The 26,564-nt window shown below is 35.5% G+C and overlaps 2 protein-coding genes across 2 annotated transcripts; both read left to right on the top strand.

Moving 5' to 3' along the window:
* The first annotated feature begins 20,318 nt into the window (after window positions 1-20,318).
* On the top strand, window positions 20,319-21,497 carry LOC112705996 (basic blue protein). The gene is made up of 2 exons (XM_025757058.3): window positions 20,319-20,693; window positions 20,793-21,497. The coding sequence occupies exons 1-2, from the start codon at window positions 20,507-20,509 to the stop codon at window positions 20,990-20,992; spliced, it is 387 nt and encodes a 128-aa protein (XP_025612843.1). The 5' UTR covers window positions 20,319-20,506; the 3' UTR covers window positions 20,993-21,497.
* Window positions 21,498-23,557: 2,060 nt separating this feature from the next.
* On the top strand, window positions 23,558-25,204 carry LOC112705997 (uncharacterized). The gene has a single exon (XM_025757059.3). It carries the CDS (start codon window positions 23,948-23,950, stop codon window positions 24,944-24,946), a length of 999 nt encoding a protein of 332 aa, XP_025612844.1. The 5' UTR covers window positions 23,558-23,947; the 3' UTR covers window positions 24,947-25,204.
* The last annotated feature ends 1,360 nt before the right edge of the window (window positions 25,205-26,564 follow it).

The following is a 26,564-nucleotide window of genomic DNA, read 5'->3' on the forward strand; positions in this document are numbered from 1 at the left end:
CTCTTATTTCTATATCAAACTCTTGCAGAAGCAACACCCATCTAATGAGTCTGGGTTTTGAATCCTGCTTTGTGAGTAGATATTTAAGAGCAGCATGATCAGTGTACACAATCACTTTTGATCCTACTAAGTAGGATCTGAACTTGTCAATGGCGTAAACCACTGCAAGTAGCTCTTTTTCTGTGGTTGTGTAATTCTTCTGTGCATCATTTAGCACACGGCTGGCATAGTAAATGACATGCAGAAGCTTGTCATGCCTTTGTCCCAACACTGCACCAATGGCATGGTCACTGGCATCACACATCAGTTCAAATGGTAATGTCCAGTCTGGTGCAGAGATGATTGGTGCTGTAACCAATTTAGCCTTTAGAGTCTCAAATGCCTGCAGACACTCTTCATCAAAGATGAATGGCGTGTCTGCAGCTAGCAGGTTGCTCAGAGGTTTGGCGATTTTTGAAAAATCCTTTATAAACCTCCTATAGAACCCTGCATGTCCCAGAAAGCTTCTAATTGCCTTAACATTAGCGGGTGGTGGTAATTTTTCAATTACTTCTACCTTAGCTTGGTCCACCTCTATCCCCTTGTTCGAAATTTTGTGCCCAAGGACAATTCCTTCAGTCACCATAAAGTGACATTTTTCCCAGTTTAAAACCAGGTTAGTCTCTTGGCATCTTTTCAGAACAAGTGCTAAATGGTTAAGGCAGGAGCTGAATGAGTCTCCAAATACTGAAAAGTCATCCATGAAGACTTCCAGAAATTTTTCCACCATATCAGAGAAAATTGAGAGCATGCACCTCTGAAAGGTTGCAGGTGCATTGCACAGGCCAAATGGCATCCTTCTGTATGCAAATACTCCAGATGGACATGTGAAGGCCGTTTTCTCCTGATCCTGGGGATCTACTGCAATTTGATTGTAACCTGAATATCCATCCAGGAAGCAGTAGTATTCATGACCTGCTAGTCTTTCTAGCATCTGGTCTATGAATGGTAAAGGAAAATGATCCTTTCTGGTGGCTGTGTTGAGTCTTCTGTAATCAATGCACATGCGCCACCCTGTAACTGTTCTTGTAGGAACCAGTTCATTTTTTTCATTATGAACCACTGTCATGCCACCCTTCTTAGGGACAACTTGGACAGGGCTCACCCAGGGGCTGTCAGAAATAGGATAAATGATCCCAGCCTCTAGTAATTTAGTGACCTCTTTTTGCACCACTTCTTTCATAGCTGGGTTCAGCCGCCTTTGTGGTTGAACCACTGGCTTGGCGTCATCTTCCAACAAGATTTTGTGCATGCATCTGGCTGGGCTAATGCCCTTAAGATCACTAATGGACCACCCAAGAGCTGTCTTGTGTGTCCTTAGCACTTGAATTAGTGCTTCCTCTTCCTGTGGCTCTAAGGTAGAGCTTATAATTACAGGAAAGGTTTCACCTTCTCCCAGAAATGCATATTTCAGGAATGGTGGTAATGGTTTGAGCTCGGGTTTTGGAGGTTTCTCCTCTTCTTGAGGGATTTTCAGAGGTTCTATTATCTTCTCTGATTCCTCCAAATCAGGCTGAACATCTTTAAAGATGTCCTCCAGCTCTGATTCGAGACTCTCAGCCATGTTGACCTCTCTTACCAGAGAATCAATGAGATCAACACTCATGCAGTCATTTGGGGTGTCTGGATGTTGCATGGCTTTAACAACATTCAACTTGAACTCTTCCTCATTGACTCTCAAGGTTACTTCCCCTTTTTGGACATCAATGAGGGTTCGGCCAGTTGCTAGGAAAGGTCTTCCTAGAATGAGAGTTGCACTCTTGTGCTCCTCCATTTCCAGCACCACAAAGTCAGTAGGAAAGGCAAATGGCCCAACCTTGACAATCATATCTTCAATCACGCCTGATGGGTATTTAATGGAGCCATCAGCAAGTTGAAGACATATCCTGGTTGGTTTGATTTCTTCAGTCAAACCAAGCTTTCTGATAGTAGATGCAGGTATTAGGTTGATACTTGCCCCAAGATCGCATAAAGCTTGCTTGGTACAAATACCTTCTAATGTGCATGGTATCATAAAGCTCCCAGGATCTTTAAGCTTCTCAGGTAAGCTTTTCAGAATGACTGCACTGCATTCTTCAGTGAGGTAAACTTTTTCAGTTTCCCTCCAATCCTTCTTATGACTTAAGATCTCTTTCATGAACTTAGCATAAGAGGGTATTTGCTCAAGTGCTTCTGCAAACGGAATCTTTATTTCAAGAGTCCTGAGATAGTCTGCAAAGCGGGCAAATTGCTTATCCTGTTCCGCTTGGCGGAGTTTTTGAGGATAAGGCATTTTGGCTTTGTATTCCTCAACCTTAGTTGCTGCAGTTTTATTATCTACAGAAGTGGGTTGGGAAGCCTTTTTAGAAAGGTCAGCACTTGTATGTGACTGATTCCCTACTGGCATTTGAATGCTAGTGGTGGGAGCTGGAGTGGCGTCAAACGCTACTTCCTTGTTTGTTACTGGCGTTTGAACGCCAGAACCATGCTCCTTTTGGGCGTTCAACGCCAGATCCATGCTTGTTTCTGGCGTTGAACGCCAGGAATAAGCATGGTTTGGGCGTTCAGCGCCAGTTTTATCCCTTTCTGGGCTCTGCTTGTCCTCAGAGGGATTTTTAGTAGCCATTTGTTCATCTCCTGTCTTCTTGCTACTTTGAAGTGAGGTATTTAATGTTTTCCCACTTCTTAATTGAACTGCTTGACATTCTTCTGTTATTTGTCTTGACAGTTGCTTTTCTGTTTGCTTTAATTGTACTTCCATGTTCCTGTTAGCCATTCTTGTTTCCTGTAATATTTCCTTGAATTCGGCTAGCTGCTGAGTTAGAAAATCTAATTGCTGATTGAATTTATTAGCCTGATCCACCGGACTGAGTTCTGCAGTTACTGTTTTAGCTTCTTCTTTCACGGAAGATTCACTGTTCAGATACAGATGCTGATTTCTGGCAACTGTATCAATAAGCTCTTGAGCTTCTTCAATTGTTTTTCTCATGTGTATAGATCCACCAGCTGAGTGGTCTAGAGAAATCTGAGCTTTTTCTGTAAGCCCATAGTAAAAGATGTCTAATTGCACCCATTCTGAAAACATTTCAGAGGGACATTTTCTTAGCATCTCTCTGTATCTCTCCCAGGCATCATAAAGGGACTCATTATCTCCTTGTTTGAAGCCTTGGATGCTTAGTCTTAGCTGTGTCATCCGTTTGGGAGGGAAATAGTGATTCAGGAATTTTTCTGACAGCTGTTTCCATGTTTTTATGCTGTTCTTAGGCTGGTTATTTAACCACCTCTTAGCTTGATCTTTTACAGCAAATGGAAACAGTAGTAATCTGTAGACATCCTGATTCACTTCCTTATCATGTACTGTATCAGCAATTTGCAGAAATTGTGCCAGAAACTCTGTAGGTTCTTCATGTGGAAGACCAGAATACTGGCAGTTTTGCTGCACCATGATAATGAGCTGAGGATTCAGCTCAAAGCTACTAACTCCAATGGAAGGTATACAGATACTACTCCCATATGAAGCAGTAGTGGGGTTAGCATATGACCCCAGAGTCCTCTTGGACTGTTCACTCATACTTACTTCCATAATGGAATACAAGTTGAGAATTTATAGTTTGGAATGTAGTAATAAAAATGGAATAAATACCAAAAGAAGTTAAAAATATATATATATATATATATATTTTAAATAAAATAAAAACGAAATAAATAAAAGAAAGTGGAAATATTTTGAAATTGAAAATTGAATTTTTATAAAAGATTTTCGAAAAAAAATTGTTCAAAATTAGTTAGAAAAATAAAATTTTTTTGAATTTTGAATTTTATGATGAAAGAGAAAAACACACAAAAGACACAAGACTTAAAATTTTTAGATCTAATGCTCCTTAATTTTCGAAAATTTTTGGAGGGAAAACACCAAGGAACACCAAACTTAAAAATTTTAAGATCAAGGCACAAGAAAAACTCAAGAACACTTTGAAGATTCACAAGAACACCAAGAACACAAGGAAGAACACCAAACTTAAAATTTTTAGAAAACCAAAATAAATTTTCGAAAATTATAAAAATTAACAATAAAACACCAAACTTGGAGTTTGGCACAAGATTAAATCAAGAAAAATTATTTTTGAAAAAGATTTTCAAAAGTACTGGTGCTCCCTTATCAAGAATATAAGCCAATTGGGAATAAATATGACACTTGATGCAGATGTTCTTGAAAAGAAACTATCCTATCAAAATTTAATGACTCTATAACAATAAAAATAAAAATAAAAATAAAAATAAATTATTCCTAATCTAAGAAATAAAATAAACCTTCAATTGTCCAAACTCAATAATCCCCGGCAACGGCGCCAAAAACTTGGTGGACGAAATTGTGATCTTTAATTAATGGCTCCTTGGCATGTGCCAAGGAGAACTAATTTAACTAACTGATTACTTGCTCAGAGCACAATTCCGTTCAACTAACCAGCAAGTGTACTGGGTCGTCCAAGTAATACCTTACGTGAGTAAGGGTCGAATCCACAGAGATTATTGGTTTGAAGCAATCAATATTTATTTTATTAGTCTTAGTCAGGATATCAATAGGATTATTTGGATTTATTTGTAAAAAGCCAAACTGCAAATTTCATAAAATTGTAAGTTAAAATAATAGAGTTACTTGATTTTCAGTACTGGGGAATATGTTGGAGTTTTGGAGATGCTTTGCCCTCTGACTTCAACTCTTCCTTGAAATCCTCTTCTCACACGCAGGTTCCTTCCATGGCAAGCTCTATGTAGGGTGTCACCGTTGTCAATGGCTACTTCCCATCCTCGCAGTGAAAACTATGCACGCACTCTGTCACAGTACGGCTAATCACCGGTTGGTTCCCGCTCCTACTGGAATAGAATCACTCTTTTGCGTCTGTCACTAACGCCCAGCAGGTTAAAGTTTGAAGCACGTCACAGTCATTCAATCCCGGAATCCTACTCGGAATACCACAGACAAGGTTTAGACTTTCCGGATTCTCATGAATGCCGCCATCAATCCGGCTTATACCACGAAGATTCTGTTGGGGAATCTAAGAGATATTCATTCAATCTGATGTAGAACGGAGGTGGTTGTCAGGCACACGTTCATGGGTTGAGGAAGGTGATGAGTGTCACGGATCATCACCTTCTCCACAGTTAAGCGCGAATAAACATCTTAGATAAGAACAAGCGTGTTTGAATGGAAAACAAAGGAATTGTATTAAATCATCGAGACGCTGCAGAGCTCCTCACCCCCAACAATGGAGTTTAGAGACTCATGCCGTCACAAAGTATGTAATTCAGATATGAAAATGTCATGTCGTACAAGATAAGTCTGTAAAAGTTGTTTAAATAGTAAACTAGTACCCTAGGTTTACAGGAAATGAATAAACTAAGATAATTGGTGCAGAAATCCACTTCTGGGGCCCACTTGGTGTGTGCTGGGGCTGAGACTAAAGCTTTTCACGTGTGGAGGCCTTTCTTGGCGTCAAACTTCAGGTTGTGACGTGTTTTGGGCGTCCAACTCCGGATAATGACGTTTTTCTGGCGTTTAACTCCAGACAGCAGCATGAACTTGGCGTTTAACGCCAAGTTACGTCGTCTATCCTCGCTCAAAGTATGGACTATTATATATTGCTGGAAAGCCCTGGATGTCTACTTTCCAACTCCGTTGAGAGCGCGTCAATTGGACTCCTGTAGCTCCAGAAAATCCATTTCGAGTGCAGGGAGGTCAGGATCCAACAGCATCAGCAGTCCTTTTTCAGCCTAAGTCAGATTTTTGCTCAGCTCCCTCAATTTCAGTCAGAAAATACCTGAAATCACAGAAAAACACACAAACTCATAGTAAAGTCCAGAAATATGATTTTTGCCTAAAAACTAATATTATTCTACTAAAAACTAACTAAAACATGCTAAAATCTACATGAAATTACCCCCAAAAAGCGTACAAAATATCCGCTCATCAGTGCATCTGGCTGGCGTTCAACGCCAGAACAGAGCATGTTTCTGGCGCTGAACGCCAGAAACAAGCAACATCCTGGCGTTTGAACGCCAGGAATATGCCTTGAGGAAAGCTGGCACTGAACGCCAGTAACAAGCATGGAACTGGCGTTCAACGCCAGAAACATGCTACACATAGGCGTTGAACGCCCAGAGTGTGCATCACTTCGGCGTTTAAACGCCAAAATGGTGTGCAAAGGCATTTTACATGCCTAATTGGTGCGGGGATGTAAATCCTTGACACCTCAGGATCTGTGGACCCCACAGGATCATCTCAGGATCTGTGGACCCCACAGGATCCCCACCTAACATATTCCCACCTTACCTCCTAATCCTATAACACAACTTCCCAAAAACCCTTCACCAATCACCTCAACCTCTCTTCCCAATTACGCCATTCACCACTGACATCCATCCACTCTTCCCCATAAACCCCACCTACCTTCAAAATTCAAAAATCTTTCCCACCCAAACCCACCCTAAATGGCCGAACCTACCCTCTCCCCCCTCCCTATATATACCCCTCCATTCTACTTCATTTTCACACAACATAACCCCCTCTTCTATACCTTGGCCGAAACCTACACCTCCCCTTCTCCTTCATATTTTCTTCTTCTTCTTCTTCTTCTTCTTTTCTTTCTTCTCTTGCTCGAGGGCGAGCAATATTTTAAGTTTGGTGTGGTAAAAGCATAAGTTTTTTGTTTTTCCATTACCATTGATGGCACCTAAGGCCGGAGAATCCTCTAGAAAAGGAAAAGGGAAGACAAAAGCTTCCACCTCCGAGTCAAGGGAGATGGAAAGATTCATCTCCAAAGCCCATCAAGACCACTTCTATGATGTTGTGGCCAAGAAGAAGGTGATCCCTGAGGTTCCTTTCAAGCTCAAGAAAAATGAGTATCTGGAGATTCGACATGAGATCCAAAGAAGAGGTTGGGAAGTTCTAACCAACCCCATTCAACAAGTCAGAATCTTAATAGTTCAAGAGTTCTATGCCAATGCATGGATCACTAGGAACCATGATCAAAGTGTGAACCCGAATCCAAAGAATTACCTTACAATGGTTCGGGGGAAATACTTAGATTTTAGTTCGGAAAATGTGAGGTTGGCATTCAACTTGCCCATAATGCAAGGAGGGTCAACTTTAATCAAAGGTTGGACCAAGTCCTTATGGACATATGTGTGGAAAGAGCGCAATGGAAAAGAGACTCCAAAGGCAAGCCAGTTCAACTAAGAAGACTGGACCTCAAGCCTGTGGCTAGAGGATGGTTGGAGTTCATTCAACGCTCCATCATCCCCACTAGCAACCGATCTGAAGTTACTATGGATCGGGCCATCATGATTCATAGCATCATGATTGGAGAGGAAGTAGAGGTTCATGAAGTCATCTCCCATGAATTCTACAAAATAGCCGATAAGTCCTCTACTTTGGCAAGGCTATCTTTTCCTCATCTTATTTGCCATCTACGTTACTCAGCTGGAGTTATCATAGAAGGAGACATCCTCATTGAGGAGGACAAGCCCATCACTAAGAAAAGGATGGAGCAAACAAGAGAGCCCACTCATGGAACCCAAGAGACGCATGAGGAAGCTCATCACCAAGAAATCCCGGAGATGCCTCAAGGGATGCACTTTCCTCCCAACAACTATTGGAAACAACTCAACACTTCCTTAGAAGATTTGAGTTACAATGTGAATCAATTAAGGGTGGAACATCAAGAGCACTCCATCATTCTCCATGAAATAAGAGAAGATCAAAGAGCAATGAGGGAGGAGCAACAAAGGCAAGGAAGGGACATAGAAGAGCTTAAGGGCATCATTGGTCCTTCAAGAAGAAGATGCCACTAAGGTGGACTCATTCCTTGTTCTTATTTCTCTGTTTTTCAATTTTTATGCTTCATGTCTATTTATGTTTTGTGTCTCTACTTCATGATCATTAGTATGTAGTAACTATGTCTTAAAGCTATGAATAAATTCCATAAATCCTTCACCTCTCTTAAATAAAAAATGTTTTTAATTCAAAAGAACAAGAAGTACATAAATTTCGAAAATTGTCCTTGAATTTAGTTTAATTATATTGATGTGGTGACAATACTTTTTATTTTCTGAATGAATGCTTAAACAGTACATATTTGTTATCTTGTTGTTTATGAATGTTAAAATTGTTGGCTCTTGAAAGAATGGTGAACAAAGAGAAATGTTATTGACGATCTGAAAAATCATGAAATTGATTCTTGAAACAAGAAAAAGCAGTGAAAAAGCAAAAGCTTGCGAAAAAAAAGTGGCGAAAAAAAAGAAAAAAATTTAGAAAGAAAAAGAAAAAGCAAGCAGAAAAAGCCAATAGCCCTTAAAACCAAAAGGCAAGGGTAAAAAGGATCCAAGGCTTTGAGCATCAATGGATAGAAGGGCCCAAGGAAATAAAATCCAGGCCTAAGCGGCTAAATCAAGCTGTCCCTAACCATGTGCTTGTGGCATGCAGGTCTAAGTGAAAAGCTTGAGACTGAGTGGTTAAAGTCGTGATCCAAAGCAAAAAGAGTGTGCTTAAGAGCTCTGGACACCTCTAACTGGGGACTCTAGCAAAGCTGAGTCACAATCTAAAAAGGTTCACACAGTCATGTGTCTGTGGCATTTATGTATCCGGTGGTAATACTGGAAAACAAAATGCTTAGGGCCACGGCCAAGACTCATAAAAGTAGCTGTCTTTAAGAATCAACAAACTTAACTAGGAGAATCAATAACACTATCTGAAATTCTAAGTTCCTATAGAAGCCAATCATTCTAAACTTCAAAGGAAAAAGTGAGATGCCAAAACTGTTCAGAAGCAAAAAGCTACAAGTCCCGCTCATCTAATTAGAATTAATATTCATTGATATTTTGGAATTTATAGTATATTCTCTTCTTTTTATCCTATTTGATTTTCAGTTGCTTGGGGACAAGCAACAATTTAAGTTTGGTGTTGTGATGAGCGGATAATTTATATGCTTTTTGGCATTGTTTTTAGGTAGTTTTTAGTAAGTTCAAGCTACTTTTATGAATGTTTTCATTAGTTTTTATGTTAAATTCACATTTCTGGACTTTACTATGAGTTTGTGTGTTTTTCTGTGATTTCAGGTAATTTCTGGCTGAAATTGAGGGACTTGAGCAAAACTCTGATAGGAGGCTGACAAAGGACTGCTGATGCTGTTGGAATCTGACCTCCCTACACTCGAAATTGATTTTCTGGAGTTACAGAACTCCAAATGGCGCTCTCTTAATGGCGTTGGAAAGTAGACATCCAGAGATTTTCAGAAATATATAATAGTCCATACTTTATTCGGGAATTGATGACGTAAACTGGCGCTCAACGCCAGTTCCATGTTGCTGTCTGGAGTAAAACGCCAGAAACACGTCACGACCCGGAGTTGAACGCCCAAAACACGTTACAACTTGGCGTTCAACACCAAGAGAAGCCTCAGCTCGTGGATAGATCAAGCTCAGCCCAAACATACACCAAGTGGGCCCTGGAAGTGAATTTATGCATCAGTTACTTACTCCTGTAAACCCTAGTAGCTAGTCTAGTATAAATAGGATAGTTTTCTATTGTATTAGACATCTTGGGACGTTTAGTTCTCAGATCATGGGGGCTGGCCATTCGGCCATGCTTGAACCTTTCACTTATGTATTTTCAACGGTGGAGTTTCTACACACCATAGATTAAGGGTGTGGAGCTCTGCTGTACCTCAAGTTTTAATGCAATTACTATTATTTTCTATCCAATTCGATTTATTCCTGTTCTAAGATATTCGTTGCACTTCAACTTGATGAATGTGATGATCCGTGACACTCATTATCATTCTCACCTATGAACGCGCGTGATTGACAACCACTTCCGTTCTACCTCAGACCGGGCGCATATCTCTTAGATTCCTTAATCAGAATCTTCGTGGTATAAGCTAGAATTGATGGCGGCATTCATGGGAATCCGGCAAGTCTAACCTTGTCTGTGGTATTCCGAGTAGGATTCCGGGATTAAATGACTGTGACGAGCTTCAAACTCCTGAAGGCTGGGCGTTAGTGACAGATGCAAAAAAATCACTGGATTCTATTTCAACCTGATTGAGAACCGACAGATGATTAGTCGTGCTGTGACAGAGCATTTGGACCTTTTTCACTGAGAGGATGGGATGTAGCCATTGACAACGGTGATGCCCTACATACGGCTTGCCATAGAAGGGAGTGATAAAATTGGATAAAAGCAGTAGGAAAGCAGAGATTCAGGAGGAGCACAGCATCTCCATACGCCTATCTGAAATCCCCATCATTGGATTACATGAGTAACTTTATCTTTATTTTATGTTTATTATTTATTAATTTTCGAAAATCCATAATCAATTACTATCCACTTGACTGAGATTTACAAGATGACCATAGCTTGCTTCATACCAACAATCTCTGTGGAATCGCCCCTTACTCACGTAAGGTTTATTACTTGGACGACCCAGTACACTTGCTAGTTAGTTGAATGGAGTTGTGACCACACATAGTAAAGAACTATTATCTCGAATTAAATTTCATACAAGTACAAAGAGTACGAATTACAATTTCGTCCACCACTAGGTTACGAGAAGACAATAAGCACACATGTGACCATCTTGAAGATGCGTCTATTAGGACCATAAAATATCTAAAAGATCCACATGGTGGATGAATAAGTTCCCATATATCGCCATAAATCCTTTCTAGGAATTCAGGGGACTCAAATCCAATCTTTACTAGTGATGGTCTTAAAATTAACTTTCCCTGAGAACATGCAGCACAACAAAATTCACTAAATTTAAGAATCTTCTGGTTCTTTTGTGAATGTCCTCAGAGTTTTCAATAATTCTCCACATCATGGTTGTTCCCAGATGACCCAATCGATCATGCCAAGTTATGAATTCATTTGAGCTAGTAAACTTCTGGTTTACAATGGCATGTGATTCTATTGCACTAATTTTAGTATAATACAACCCAGATGGAAGTGAGGGTAACTTTTCTAATATAACCTTTTTATTTGAATCTTGAGTTGTGATACATAAGAACTCATGAGTTCCCTCATTCATTGTTTCAATATGATATCCATTTTGCCGAATATCTTTAAAACGCAATAAGTTCCTTAGGAACTTAGTAGATAATAGTGCATTGTTTATTATGAATTTTGTTCCTCTGGAAAACAAAATTATAGCTCTTTCGGAGCCTTTTTTCACATTGCCTGAACCAATAATAGTATTAACATATTCTTATTTTGGCACAAGATGGGTAAAATATATATTACTTTTGAGAATAGTGTGCGAACTTGCACTATCTGCAAGGCAAACATCTTCACTATATGTCCTTGCCATTTTCTTCAAAGACAAATAATAGTAATAATAAAATGAGTAGTAGTACATGCACAGTTAATTGAATTCTTGATTGGAATTATTTTTCTAAGAAATACTATACATAATGTCATATACTAAAATTTTATTATTATTATTATTATTATTATTATTATTATTATTATTATTATTATTATTAAAACTTGACATATTTAGTGATTTCAAAATTCTTAAACATAAATATTAATATTTCATTATTGATATACATGAATACTTAACAAATTTACATATTAAACTATTCCATTATTGATCAAATAACTAATATTTCCTTTAAGATCCTCAAAGAAATCAGATATATCATAATGAGTGGTGGGATTTTCAGTATCATTTTTTTCAAAGATGCTTGATAAAGATCAATTAAATGCCTTGGGGTACGACAGGTACGCGACCAATGGTCCTTTTCACCATAATGGAAACATTTATCCTTTGTTGATTTATTTTGCCCAATATTTCTTTTTTTATCCCACTTCTGGTGTGATCCTTTCTTTTGAACATAATCATTCTTTCTTCCATAATTTTTCTTGTTACAAAAACCTTGCCATTTACCTCTTTTGGGGTAATGATTTGCTGCATTTGCTTTAGAAAATGGGGCGGCGCTAGCTAGGCGCGCTTCATGATTTCTTAAAAGTAATTCATTGTTGCGTTCAACAAAATTAACTCAAAATATTTTTTAAATCCGTTGTCTCGATACTGCTACTGCAGGAGCACATTCGAAGCATGGAAGGTCGAGAAAATTTTCTCTAACATGTCATTATCGGTTTTCTTTTCCCCACATAATTTCATCTGTGATGTGATTCGAAACATTGCTGAATCATATTCATTCATAGATTTAAAATCCTGTAGACGCAAGTGCGTCCATTCATATCAGGTTTGAGGAAGTATCACCGTCTTTTGATGATTATACCTTTCTTCAAGGTCTTTCCACAGATCTACAGGATCTTTTAATGTGAGATATTCATTTTTCAATCCTTCGTCAAGATGATGATGAAGGAAAATCATGGCTTTGGCTTTATCCTTATGGGATACATTATTTTCAACCTTAATGGTATCTCCAAGATCTATTGAATCAAGATGGATTTCAGCATCTAGTATCCATGATAAATAGTTGCTTCCAGATATATCAAGAGCATTAAATTCAAGATGAGAGAGCTTCGATATAATAAAAATTTATTACTTGAGTTTTCCAAAAATTTGATCAGAGTCTCGTGCTGATAACGTATTGTAAAATGAATAAGAAAGATGAACTAAATATAAAACAAAGATGTGTAAATAGAAGACTCTAGTATTAATATAATTAACTCAATAAAATTATTTATATATTTATATGCAGTAACAAAAAAAGAGGGAGAGAGAGAAACTAGTAGTGTATAAAGAGAGAGAAGAGAGTTTTATTGTTTCTGTGTGTATTCCTTTTGCATCAGATCATGCATATTTATAGGCATACAAAGCTTACGTTTCAAACTTCATTAAGTTTGCTTCTTCCTAAGAATTTTTTTCTTTCAACATAGGAAAAATGTGCCCATAAATGGGCATCTATCATCCTTATCCATTCTTGTCACAACAATCCCAACATTTTTTTCCCTTTTATCCACTCAACTATGTTTTTATCATCCATTATCACCTTCATATCTTCTTCCTTAACATACATCTCTTCAAGCATAAATTGTAAAGCTTTTTGTATTTCATCTAGCAAAGCATCCTCATTTGTAATTTTTTAAGAGATTTCTCCCGTAAAATACTATACACGTCTTTCCCTTTAGTTAGATAACCCTCCCCCCTCTACTATTTTCAGTTCTGTATATCATGCAAAGCCACCACACACATATTTTATTTTCATTTCCTTGTATTGCTTCAAATCTTTCAAATTTTTTCTTTCTTCTAATAGTATACCATTAACTAACTTGGGTCTTAACTTGTACCTAAGTATTCTCCCAACTATTCACTTTATTCTAAAAAATTCTAATATTTTTACATCTTTTGATGCCGGGACGTCGCTTGGGTCACCAATCTTGGTGAGGTTAACAACCACACTATAGTGAAAATAGCCAAAAACCCACCTTGGTTGGGTAAGCCAAGGATACACCTCTTACTCTCAAAGAGTCTAGAGAAAAATAAGCACATAACTTATTTAAATATATAACTCAATCAATTAAAATCATAAGAAAAATGGGTACATATGCATATTTATACTAGTAGGGAACGCGGAACCTTCATGACTCAGGTGATGTAGGACTAACTCATAACACAATATAATAATATATACTAAACTGGACTACTTTAGCTAATGACACAAAAACATGCTCCTGCATCATTCTCCCTTGGTTGAAAAGGGCTCCTGCATTATCCTCCTTGCGTTGAAAAAAGGCTCATCTTGTATTGGCGAAAGATTCTATTAGTGAATGCATGTGAAAAGACACAGCTCAACTTGATTCTTTTGACCATCTATATGTTGTAATGGAGTTAAAACAATCTTCTTGCCATATTTGATAAAAGAGTATGTATTTTTGAAACTATCATGAATAGATCGATGATCATATTGCCAAGGGCGTCCTAACAGTAAGTGACACGTGTCCATCGGGATGACATCACACCACACTTTATCTTTGTATTTACTTCCGATAGAAAATTGGACTAAACATCGCTTTGTGACCTTAACTTCATTCTCCTTTTTTAACCAATGCAACTTGTAAGGATGAGGATGTAACTTGGTTGGAAACTTCAGTTTGTCTACCATATAATTTGAGATAACATTCTCACAACTTCCGTTGTCTATGATGACCTTGCAAATCTCTTCTTCAATAGTGCATCTTGTGTGAAAGATGTTGTAGCGTCGCCAACTCTCGTCTTCTATTGCTCTTGCAGTATTCAAGCTTTGACAAACTACTAAAGCCTCTCCACAATCGGCTGGAACTTCTTTAATAGCATAGTCAACCTCACCTTCCTCCTCTTGCTCCTGAATTGGTTCTTCATTAACCTCTTCCTCGACCAGAGTGATAACCCTTCTGTTTGCACAATCAACAGCAATATGCCCAAAACCTTGACATTTGAAACATTTCTTACCTGATGATCCACTCTCTTTGTTGTTTTTATAAGATCCTGTCTTCATTTCTTGTTGAACATCAAGGATGAATTCTTTGTCCTTCGGCAACTGAGTGTTATTCCTTTGTGTTCTTTGTTTTTCAATCTTTAATGACATCATCCAATGTCCAATATGGTTGTAGCTGAACAACATCAGAAATTTCTGTGTTTAGTCCTCCAAGATAACAAACAATTGTTTATTCTTCAGGATCTTGAATATCACACTTCATAAGCAACTCTTCGAAGTCCATTGTATATTCTTCTACAGATAATGACTTTTGCCTCAAATTATGAAATTTGATAAAGGTGTCTTGTCTGTAATATTCAGGAAGGAACTTGCGCTTGAGTTCACGACGCATTTTATCCCATGTCTTGATCTTTCTTCTTCCTTCTTTTTCTCGCTGACGCTTGAGATTCTCCCACCATACTGATGCATGTTTCTTCAACTTGATTACTACAAGCTTCATACGCTTATCATCTGGAATGTCTTTTAACTCGAACACTCTTTCTACTGTGCAAATTCAGTCGATGAAATCATCAGGTTGGAGTCTCCGTTCAAACTCAGAAATATCAACTTTGATTCCTAAGTTTTTAGCTTTCGTGTTGTTGTGTTGTGCTCTTCGTATGGACAAATCTTCAGACAAAGAAGAATAATGAAATGGATTTTCATTATCATCTTCGCTAGAAGAACTATCATCACTCTGCTTGCCATGATTATTTTGAGCAGCTTCATATTTTGTACGTTGCTCTTACAACTCCTTAACTTGACAGCACAACTCCTCCATTTCAATCTCTTGAGTAGTTCTACGCTTTGGAGCCATCTCTTACTGCTAGGCAATGAGGTTGATGCTTGGGTGTCGATGTTATAATGATAATGATGATGATTCACAATGATGATGGGAATGCAACAATGATAATAATGGGAATGAACGAAGATAACCACCAACAAAAAAAGTACCAAAAGAAGAGAAAAGAATGATATTACCCGAAATTTCATAGCAGACAATTCGTACTGGCGACATCTCATACCAACAATGAGAGAACCACACTAAAGACTGTACCCACGAACCAAATAAAATTTTACTGGAGCAAGTCGAGGACCGACCTTGCTCTGATACCAAACTGACGCTGGGACGTTGCTTGGGTCACCAATCTTGGCGAAGTTAACAACCCCACTATGGTGAAAATAGTCAAGAACCTACCTTAGTTGGCTAAGCCAAGGATGCACCTCTTACTCTCAAAAAGTCTAGAGAAAAATAAGCACACGACTTATTTAAATATATAACTCAATCAATTTAACTCATAAGCAAAAGGGGGTATATATGCATATTTATACTAGTAGGAAACGCAGAACATGCATGACTCGAGCGATGTGGGACTAACTCATAACACAATATAATAATATAAACTAAACTAGACTACTTTAGCTAACATCACAAAAACATGCTCCTGCATCATCTTTAAATGGGCAAAACAATAACAAAGAAGAATATGAACTATTTCTTTTTTTGTTATATTATTCATTTCTTAGACCAGATAGATATTTTATATTTTGGGTCATTTTTCATCGGGTTTAAACTTGGGTCTGAATTGAAAAAAAATGCTACTTATCAACATCAAAATCAATATACTTATATACAACATATATTCAATCAATAGATCAAAATAATATCATTCGACACAAAAAAATTAAACCGTTTATCACCACAACAAATCTAGTAAGAAAAAAGGCAAGCAAAGCGCTTTCTAGGAACAAATCTAGAACTACGCAAGCTTCAGGAACAACAACCTAGCAGAGGTGGCGACAATGCAAAGTAGAGTAGAGACGTGAAGAAGCTATACAAAACAGACAACGGTGAGGCAATGGAATGGTAAAGTAGAAAAATGATATGACTGAGCTTCGCAGGGACTATTGGTGGTGGTGACTAAACTGAGTCGTGAGCAGCACGGAGAGGTTTGCACTTCACATGTAAATCAGAAAAGAGCATTGCTAGAAGAAGTCTTTGGGCAGTGCAACGCAAAGAAGAAGAAATCGAGCAGAGTAACATTGTGCATGGAGATAGAAGAAGATTGAGTGGGCTGGTGATAGTGAGTGTCTCTGTAAGGATTGAGGACGAAGGAGATAGGAATTGAGACTAAGAAAAGGCTGAAAGTGAATGGCGTACCCTAATTGAGATTTAAGAGGACAGTAAATACAGTGTGCAAGATATTTTTTGTTTAGGCACTCCCTCGCTGAACCAGGTTGGTGACTTGAGCTCTGATTCGAATATAGTTAAGTAGTTTTTTTCAAATGACATTTTTTTCAAGTCTAATCCTATCCGGACAACATTAAAATCGAGCCAAAATTCACTAAAAATCTTTAGATTTAGCCAGATCTTTAACAGACTGGGAGTACACTCATTAGGAAAAGCCACTCTTACAATAGTATGCATAACTATTTATACATGCACTATTACTATACATATCAGATACAAAATCTTTACGAGAATTGATAAAATAATTATAGTAACAACTAGTAATGGTCAGACACAGACTTAAAACTCTAAGTCCTAATATGGTATTATTTATGTATAATTTTATAATCGTAACATTACTACATGATGGAGGAAGTAATATATATAAGTAAGATTTTTTTAAAGTAAAAAAATATCTTTTCAAGTACATATTAGGAGCATTTTTTTTTAACAAAAAAGTTCAGTATACGAAGGTGGAGCAACATAAACAAACACAGACATTAAGAAAAATAGAACAACAAAATCAAGAAATAGCAAAAACAGTTTACAAACAATCCATTGTCATTTTTGGTATTATCATCAACAATCAAAAGAATCAGAACCATATACCACTCCTTATAGCTTAAGAAGGTTCTGTTGATAAGGACTTCAACACCTGTCTCTTTGTTTTTAAAATTTTTTTCATTTTTTTTGTTCAAAATATTTCAAGTTATCGCAAAGAAAAGCAACTACTTCTTACGCTACTCTTTGTTATTAGGCTCTCCTGTCCAACTCTCAAAGTGTTGTCTGATGCTCCTCGAAATGATTCACGCTCTACCAAAGAGTTCCATCCGTGCACACCAAACCTGCAAGGTAAACTCATAATCAAAGAACAAGTGATAAATGAACTCAATATTCTTCTTACACAAAACACAAATATTATCATTGGGACTAATAATTTCTAGCCTACTCAATCTCTCTTTAGTGTTCACCCTACCAACCAAAACAAACCATGCAAATAGTTCAATTCTTGGAGGAACCAACCCTCTCTAAATTGCACTAGTGTAGCTGTAGCTTGTTATGTCTTCTGGAAGAGTTTCTTCCTGCAAAACCTGAATAAAAGAGTTAGTAGAATATACACATTTTTTTATCAAATTTTTACACCACCCTATCATCTCTACCAATTGTTAGTTTTACTGGCCTTAACATGTTATGAAGTTAGTTGAGAATTTTCAACTCTCATTGGTAGAGATCTTTCCTCCATTGTATGTTCTAAATTCACTTTAACCCATCTCAAAATACAGATCTTTTTTATTTGAAACTGAAAAAGTCTTGGAAAGTTATCTTTTAAAGAACCATATCATAGCTATATATCCTCCTAGAAGTGAGTTCTCTTTCCATCCCTTAGTTCTATAGTCAAACTACTAATTATCTTATTCCTCACTCATTGTTCATTGATCTGCAGCTGACATGTCTTTTTATGGATCTCTTTTTGTAGGTAAAATATGAGTAAATAATATCTCATTAAATTTAAGTTATTAACAGAGTACACAATCTTTTTTTACAAAAAACATCCCTAATCTTTTAAAAAATGTTACCACTACTTAAACAAAAGTCAATACATTACTTATACCTAATCCACCTGACTTGTTCAGAGCCTATACTATTTTTCATTTCACGAGATGAGAAATATACCATTATTTTTATTCTCCTTACTCCATCAAATTCTTCTCTGTAATTTAATTAGCTTCTTCATAATTGCTTTTGATATCTTATACAAGTTCAAATAATAAATTGTTAAAGCTATTAAATAAAGATGTAATAAAAATTAGATTACTAGCTTTGTTGAGGACTTTCAATTTTGTTGAAGACTTTCGCTTTTTATAGATTAAATATTTCCTCTACTTTATTTATTACCAGTTTTCAAGTCTTAATTAATTGTGTTTATTTGTGATTATTGTTGTCGGCGGTTGTTATTATATTCTTGAAATCTTGATTATTACTACTTTGTTTTCCCAATATTTTGCACTGCCTTGATGCCCTAATAGAAAACTTAATTAGTCTTCTACACACAAAATTAAAAAAAAAAAAAAAAGTAGTACCTATTGTAACGAGTGATGTCCCATCAAGGCTCAGGTATGGGGTACACAAACTTTCATCATTCATCAAAGTGTGGTAGTCATTAGTCAACAGTGCAATCATCATGTTCCATGCCTTTTTAAAAGCTACAGCCTACATGGGCCAAATTGATAACTCACTACTTAATTAAGCTCCCCGGATTTCATGTTTAATTTGCCCATTAAAGTTGCGGCAGATGGGCCTCAACCCTTGACTCCATAGGGTACTGTGAGCATATTCCTCAAACCACCAAGCCCTTAATTCATTGGGCTTTAATGAGAAAAATTTTAGTGTCTAATACATTAATATCTAAATTATCTAAAAGATAACTATTAGGTTGAATTCGTCTAATAATTAATTTATTAATTTATTTAAATAAGTGTTAAAAATTTAAATTTTGTCTCATACATGCAGAAATCTATTAACTAGTAATAAATCTTTACATAAAATTTCGATTTACGATAGATTAATCCTTAATTTATCGAATTAAAAAATACCGTAAAAATAAAAAAAATTATCTAAAACATAAGAGAGTTTAAGGTGACTCTTATCTTTTTACTTTTATATTAAATCGATAAAAAATTAAACATCATAAAAACACACTAATTTGTTGTGAGATGATTTTTTGAGTTTTGAGAACTATGAATAAAATATTCGATAGAACTCTCATGAAGAGATATATCTAAAAAAGTTTTCTAAAATATTTTTGATTTGTCCTAATAATTTATTATCTTACATGTGTTTATTAGATAAAATTTAGGGTTAACTTAGAATCTCATTAAGTGGGGTCGTTTAAGGTTTAACAAACATATGAAGTTTTGCATTCAAGAGGCAAGTACTGGATAATAAATAGGACAATTTTGAATATCTCACCTTGGATGGACTTTTTCTAGATAGGTCCATCAAATACTTTATCTAACTTCTAATAATGGTTAATGCCAAGAGCTCCTCAAGATAAATTTTGGATTTACCTTCAACAATGTCTTAAGCAATAATGCACTAAAAATATATTTTTTTTTCTAACCATTTTTTATAATACTTTTCTCTTTACAATGGTCTTAACAAGTATCTTTTTAACTAGATTAATATTTTTGTTGTTTTTAACAATGTACTTTATCTGAATCATAGTCTAAATTTTGTTATTAATTAACAAAAAATTTAATTTTGATATACTATTAACTGTTAGTATAAAATAATTTTATACGTGTAGGTTTTAGGCCCCATTTAATATAAAAGAAAATAATAATTTTACACGTGTCTAATTATGTAAAATCACATCAATAAAAATAATTATCTTTTATATTAATTGTCTAAATGACCATCCAAAAAATGAATATAATTGTACGATTGTATAAAATATTTTACGGTGTATCAAAATTAAACTCATTAAAAAAATTATTAAAAGTGACGGTTATAATGTAGTATATTATCTAGTAGTTAATTAAGGAATTATTAAAATAAAAGTTAAGTCACTGACAATAAGTCTCTGCTTTTATTTATTTTGTCCTTACATTCCATCTTTTATATGCATCATGAGTCAACCACCCTTATAAAAAGACCAAAGGGAAACTAAGCTTTTCAACCTTACAAAAACACACAAAGAATCTTTCACCTTCAGTGTGCTACTTATATTGTTAATTATAGCCAAGATCTGCATCACTTTGGAGAGTACATACAAAAATGTCTAAGGGAAGAGGCAGTGCATCTTTACTTATGGTTATGGCCACCTTGATCCCTCTTATGTGTCTGCTGTTTCTAGTGAAACCTTCAAATGCAGCCACTTACACTGTTGGAGGACCTGGTGGATGGTCCTTCAACACAAATTCTTGGCCCAATGGAAAAACCTTTAGAGCTGGTGACGTGCTAGGTAACTTTAATTAGCTTCCTTTTTATTATGTGTTGCTCATAATTTTTAGTATATTCTTAGATCACATACATATTTACTGAGATTATGTTAATGTTGCAGTTTTCAACTATGATTCAAGCACACACAACGTGGTTGCTGTGGATAGAATTGGATACAGCAGTTGCAGGACCCCAAGAGGTGCAAGAGTGTTCAGATCAGGGAAGGACCAAATCAAGATCGCAAGAGGTGCAAATTACTTCATATGTAACGTCCCTGGTCACTGTGAATCTGGCATGAAAATTGCCATCAATGCAGCTTGAATGGGATGGCCACTAGTAGCATGACTACAAGTGATGTTAATTAATTAATGTATGCTTATTAGCGTCATCATTGCATGTTGATAATAAATTAAGAGATGCCAAAATCCGATCAGAATTTATTATTTTTGACGTGTGAATTAGAAGTATGCTATTATATTATACTAAAAAAATTAGTTATGAAAAAAATTTATATGCAGTTATTTTTATATGAAATTAATGTTTAAAAATTATTATATAATTATTTAATAATTTTTAATTATTAATTTTATATAAAAATAAATGCATATAAATATTAAGTTTTTTTTATTAATTAATAATTAGTGAAGTTGCCCTACTAGATTTGTATTTGTGTGGAGTGAGATATGTGTGATAAGAAAAGAAGCAGGGATGGTCCATTAGTCACGGGCTGTTCTTGGACTATATGGTATGAATTTTATGATTTTATCTTATCTGTGCACATTGTGATCTGTGAAATTATGGAAGTCTGTTGCCAACTTTCTAGTTCTGTGTATCTCTCTCACTTCTATGTTTGTTACTTTTTGGCCTCATCGCAATTATACGTAAGTATCAATTAAGATAGCTACATTATTTTATTTTATTTTATTTTATTTTATTTTATTTTATTTTATTTTATTTATAGTATCCAGATTTCCAGATTCAACATAAAGGTATGAACCATCCCATCTAGACTAATATCTATACTCTAGTATAACAAGAAGCAAAATTACAAAAAAATATATTATATTATATTATATTATATTTTTTTCATCTCAACATGTCAATAGCTCATTTGTTATCGACTGAAATTCTATTTAAAAATTTATTGTTGACCAATAAATTAGTGTATAAAAAATTCTATGTGATTATCAGTTTTTTTTCTATAATTTTAGCTATCATTTAGCCATTATAAATATTAAATTATTATTTACGTATGTAAATTCTAAAAAATATGAATGTAAATTGTATCAATTTATGTATACAAACTTTTATAAAATATAAATATAAATTATATGTTTTTTGTGTACAAACATTTTTAAATATGAATATAAACTATTACTATCAAGTGCTAGCACAAAATTGTGTGCAAACTCTACAAAATACAAATATAACTTATATTAATTTATGTGTGTAAATTTTAATAAATATGAATGTAATGTAATTTGTATTGATTCTTGTGTGCAAATATTTGTAAATACAGGTATAAATTATTACTGGATACATAATGGTCAAAAATAATAAAATTTTAATGATCTTCTATTATTTTTTTGTGTATATATAAGGAAGAAGTTGGTACACAGTGTAAACTAGTGCAATAATTGAGGCATTGTGTGTCTTTTTTTTTTTTTTCCTGTCTTTGTATTTTAATTTAGTAAGTTGGATCATTAGCCAGCAGTGTATAACAAATTATCTTATTATCGGGCCTGAAAGGCCCAAATTACTACCTTATTTTATTGAAGCATGACTAGGAAGAACGTGGTGACCCAAAAAACAAAAATTGTGAAAGGGCATAGAAAAAGAAAATTGAATGCGTTGGGCTCCCATGAAACAAAAGAATCACAAGATAAACCATATTATACCTATTGACAAAAAAAAATAAAACATATTATACCTCAGCACGAAAAAATAAAAAATTAGAAACAACACCATATTATTTATTATTGAATGCATTTAATTCAAGCCAACAAGTTAAATAATATAAGTGGAGTTAATCAAGCTCTTATAAAGACTAAAAAGACCACATCTCATGCGATGCTATACTCTAATAATAATAAACTCTTAATCTAGTTCCTAACTAATAAAATAGGCAGCAGGACAAGTGATCATTCAAAAATTTAAAATCATAAATTTGTCCTTCAAAGTTAAAAATAGGATAATAGATTAATTAATTAATCCTTCCAGAGTTTTGATCCATACAAATTTCATACGCAATGAAGGGAGTATATTAAATTTTCAAGGGAACCAACTCTATATAAACCAAGAATCAGCCAACTGGTAACCGGATGTTGCTACTAATAGGTACACAGATGTTTCTTTTTCTTGTAAATTGGATGGTTTTGAATATAATTTATATGTTTCATGTGTTACGCATTAATAAAACATAATTAATTATATGGAATCAACTAATGAATGATCAAAGCATCTGTTCTGTGATTCTCTTCTAACACTAACGTGGTCAACCATAATTTAACAAACAAATTAAATTATAAATTAATAAAACTAATTATAATTAATTATGTTATTCTATTTTTGGTTGATTATTAATTGGTTCCATATACTTTTCTTTAAATTTTTATTTTCCAAATCCCAAGTCAGCCAATAGATTGGGGTTAGAGAAAATTCAAAGAAGGCCGAACGAAGCCTGAAAGCATGTGGACGAGAAAACCAAATAAAGTCAAGGTTTGACTCCAAAGAGAGAGCGAACAAAAATCTTGTGCGTCCTCGCATAGCATTAAACAACACCAGACGACTTGGTCTTCTCCTTCTTTTTAAGCAAAAACCCTATCCTTTGTTTTTCATTTCAACAAATCGGAAATTTCTATGCAGCTTCACCACAATAATCAACACAAACTTTTGAGAATGTATATCATTTTTTTTAAGTATAAAAATTCTTTATAAATTTTTCATTTATAAACCGGATAGCTATATATAGAATATTAATTACTAAATAAAAATTAAAAAAGTCAATAACCAAATAAATAAATTGGCACTATTAAAAACTAACACACATAATATATATTCATCATTTCAAACGTATTGTGGGGGGAATAATTGACCAAACCAAACCCACTATAATAACAATAATAATAATTTAATTGTCATCGATTATATAATATATGATATATATATATAGCACCAATTGGCACGTTCTCTTGTTATGAATATTATTATTCTTCTTTTTGAAGCCCATATATTCTCTTAGCTTCTTCGTCAATCCAATTCTCTGTAGCCATAGCCATGGACAAAGAACAAGAAGAGATGCAGTTCCTTGGTCTCTTTGGGATCTACAAGGAATCATACAAGATGATAATCGCATGGAGAAAGATCTTCACGAAGATCACCTTATCCCTAATCCTTCCTCTCTCCTTCATCTTCCTAATCCACATAGAAATCTCCGATGTCCTCTTCAGGAAAATCATGCACAACTCCCAAGAAATGATCGAAACTCCACAAGGCACACCTCAATACAATAAGCTCTCTGACATGGTTTCTTCAGAATGGGTTACCTTCTTCCTCTTCAAGATCGTATACTTCACTTTTCTACTCATCTTCTCTCTCCTCTCCACCTCCGCCGTCGTGTACACCGTAGCTTCCATCTACACTTCAAGAGAGGTCACCTTCAAGAAAGTCATGAGCGTCGTTCCAAAGGTTTGGAAGAGGCTCATGGTAACTTTCCTATGCGCCTTCTCCGTTTTCTTCCTCTACAACTTCGCCACAGCCCTTGTCATTATAATTCTCTTGCTATTATTGGGACCCGGCGACGGCACCGTCGCCATATTCATCATTGTAGGCTTGATTTTTTTGATTGGCTTTCTGTATCTTACGGTGGTTTGGCAGCTAGCCAGCGTTGTTTCGGTGTTGGAAGAATCTTATGGATTCCAAGCGATGAAGAAGAGCAAGGATTTGATCAAGGGGAAGATGTGGTTGTCAGTGATCATATTCTTGATGCTTAATATATCGTTTTTCTTGGTACAGTTTTTGTTCAAGAATTTTGTTGTGCATGGATGGAGGGTGAGTTCTTTGGATAGAACGGCTTATGGGTTGCTATGTTTCTTGTTGCTTTCACATTTGTTCTTGTTTGGACTTGTGATCCAAACAGTGCTTTATTTTGTTTGCAAATCTTATCATCACCAGAATATTGATAAGTCGGCCTTGTCGGATCATTTGGAAGTTTATCTTGGCGAGTATGAGCCTTTGACCGCCAAAGATGTTCAGCTTGAACAGTATCAAGTTTGATTATTCTGGTAGCAGAAAGATTTTTTATTTTTGCTCTAAATAATAATATAGTTTTCCTGTACTTTAAAGAGAAATGTTATTTGAATGTAATATGCAACTAGCTAGTATATATCAGAAATATACAATAATACAATATACGAAGATAATGGTTGCTTTCATTGTTTATGTCATCTGTCTTTATGTGGACTTTTTCAATGTACAAAAATGAGAGTTTCTCTATTTTGACCCAATAAAGTTGGACCCACCATTATTTGTGTATTTTCATTTCTTCTTTTGATTCACTATAACAAAACCTAATTCCAGCGACTATTTGGGGAAGCGGTCAAATAAAATTGTTGTCGCTGCAATTTCTACTTTCACATACCAGCGATAAAATGCAACTGCCTTTAAAGCACAAATCCAGCAGCGATCATCACATTCGCTCCACGACGGTTTATAAAATTTGCGTTATTACCTACTGATACCGCTTAATTTTTCTTTTGTTCGCACTTCTCGCTAGCTCCACTATCCATTACTATCTGCCATTATCCCAATTTTTCATTCTTCCCAAACTCAGCGCGCCCAAAATCCCAAGTGCAGCGAAAAGAAAATCTTCGTGCAAAACAAAAATCTGCTAACTTAGCAAAACTATACGCATTTGTTCCTGTTCCTGGTAAGCTAATGTGTTTTTCTTTGTTCTTTTCTGATTCAATTTTATGCTTCTTCTAGTTAACAATCACTGATAACCCGTTATCTTATTCTCTAGTTGTTTCTCCTTCTTGTTAATCACTCTGAACGCACGAATTTCTCTTATAGAAGCGCAAATTTCTTCAATTTAAGGTTACTCTGTCTCTTTCTCTATTAGGATTTTCTTCCCTTTCTATTTTTCTTACGCACAGTTTTTTTGATGGATAATTTAATGTGTACTTTTAGAAAGTGTTATATATAATATGATCACATAAGCTTTTGATTGAAAAAATGTTGATTAATTCTGTAGTTTCTCATACATTAAGATAGAGTGATGTCAGATATGAAAATATAATATTTTGTTGCAAGAATAACCCCAAAAAATAATGAATTGAAGAGTTTTCTTTGCCGTGCGGTTTGGAAGCTCAGGTGGCCATGAGCCTGGCATGGGCGGTGGAGTATTGTCCAGGTTCTATTGTTAAGATAGGAAAACAGGGTCGGGCATTCAACCATTTTGGGGACCACTTGTTACATCTGAAAGTTTTTCCTGTGTCACCGGAAATAGGGTGATGAGGTCTTGTGATTTTTGGCCAAGATCAGGGGTCTGCGCGTGTTCAAGTTGTTGGGCCGTCGCGTTTCTTCTAAAGGGGTTTCATTTACTGCATTTCCCAAGGCGTCATAATGACGTTTAGTGGGAGGAGAGAGGTTTCGTTGTTTTTTTTTTCCTTTTGCCTCCGCCCTTTCGTGTTTTATTTTTGAAACGTTAGGAGAGGGTTTATTTATTCTCATTGTAACCGTTTCTTCTCCTTCTTTGCTCTTTTACTTTCTCATAAATGCTTTCTGCAAAGTTTTCTAATGTTATGCTCTGTTTGGGTTTGCTGAACGTTCGGTGGGCTTGTAGTGCTGTGTCTCCCTGCACGTTGTTGCTTCATTTTTATTGCTCGCTCTATAA

This window comes from Arachis hypogaea, chromosome 8 (genome assembly GCF_003086295.3).
Source record: "Arachis hypogaea cultivar Tifrunner chromosome 8, arahy.Tifrunner.gnm2.J5K5, whole genome shotgun sequence".
Taxonomy (NCBI): domain Eukaryota; kingdom Viridiplantae; phylum Streptophyta; class Magnoliopsida; order Fabales; family Fabaceae; genus Arachis; species Arachis hypogaea.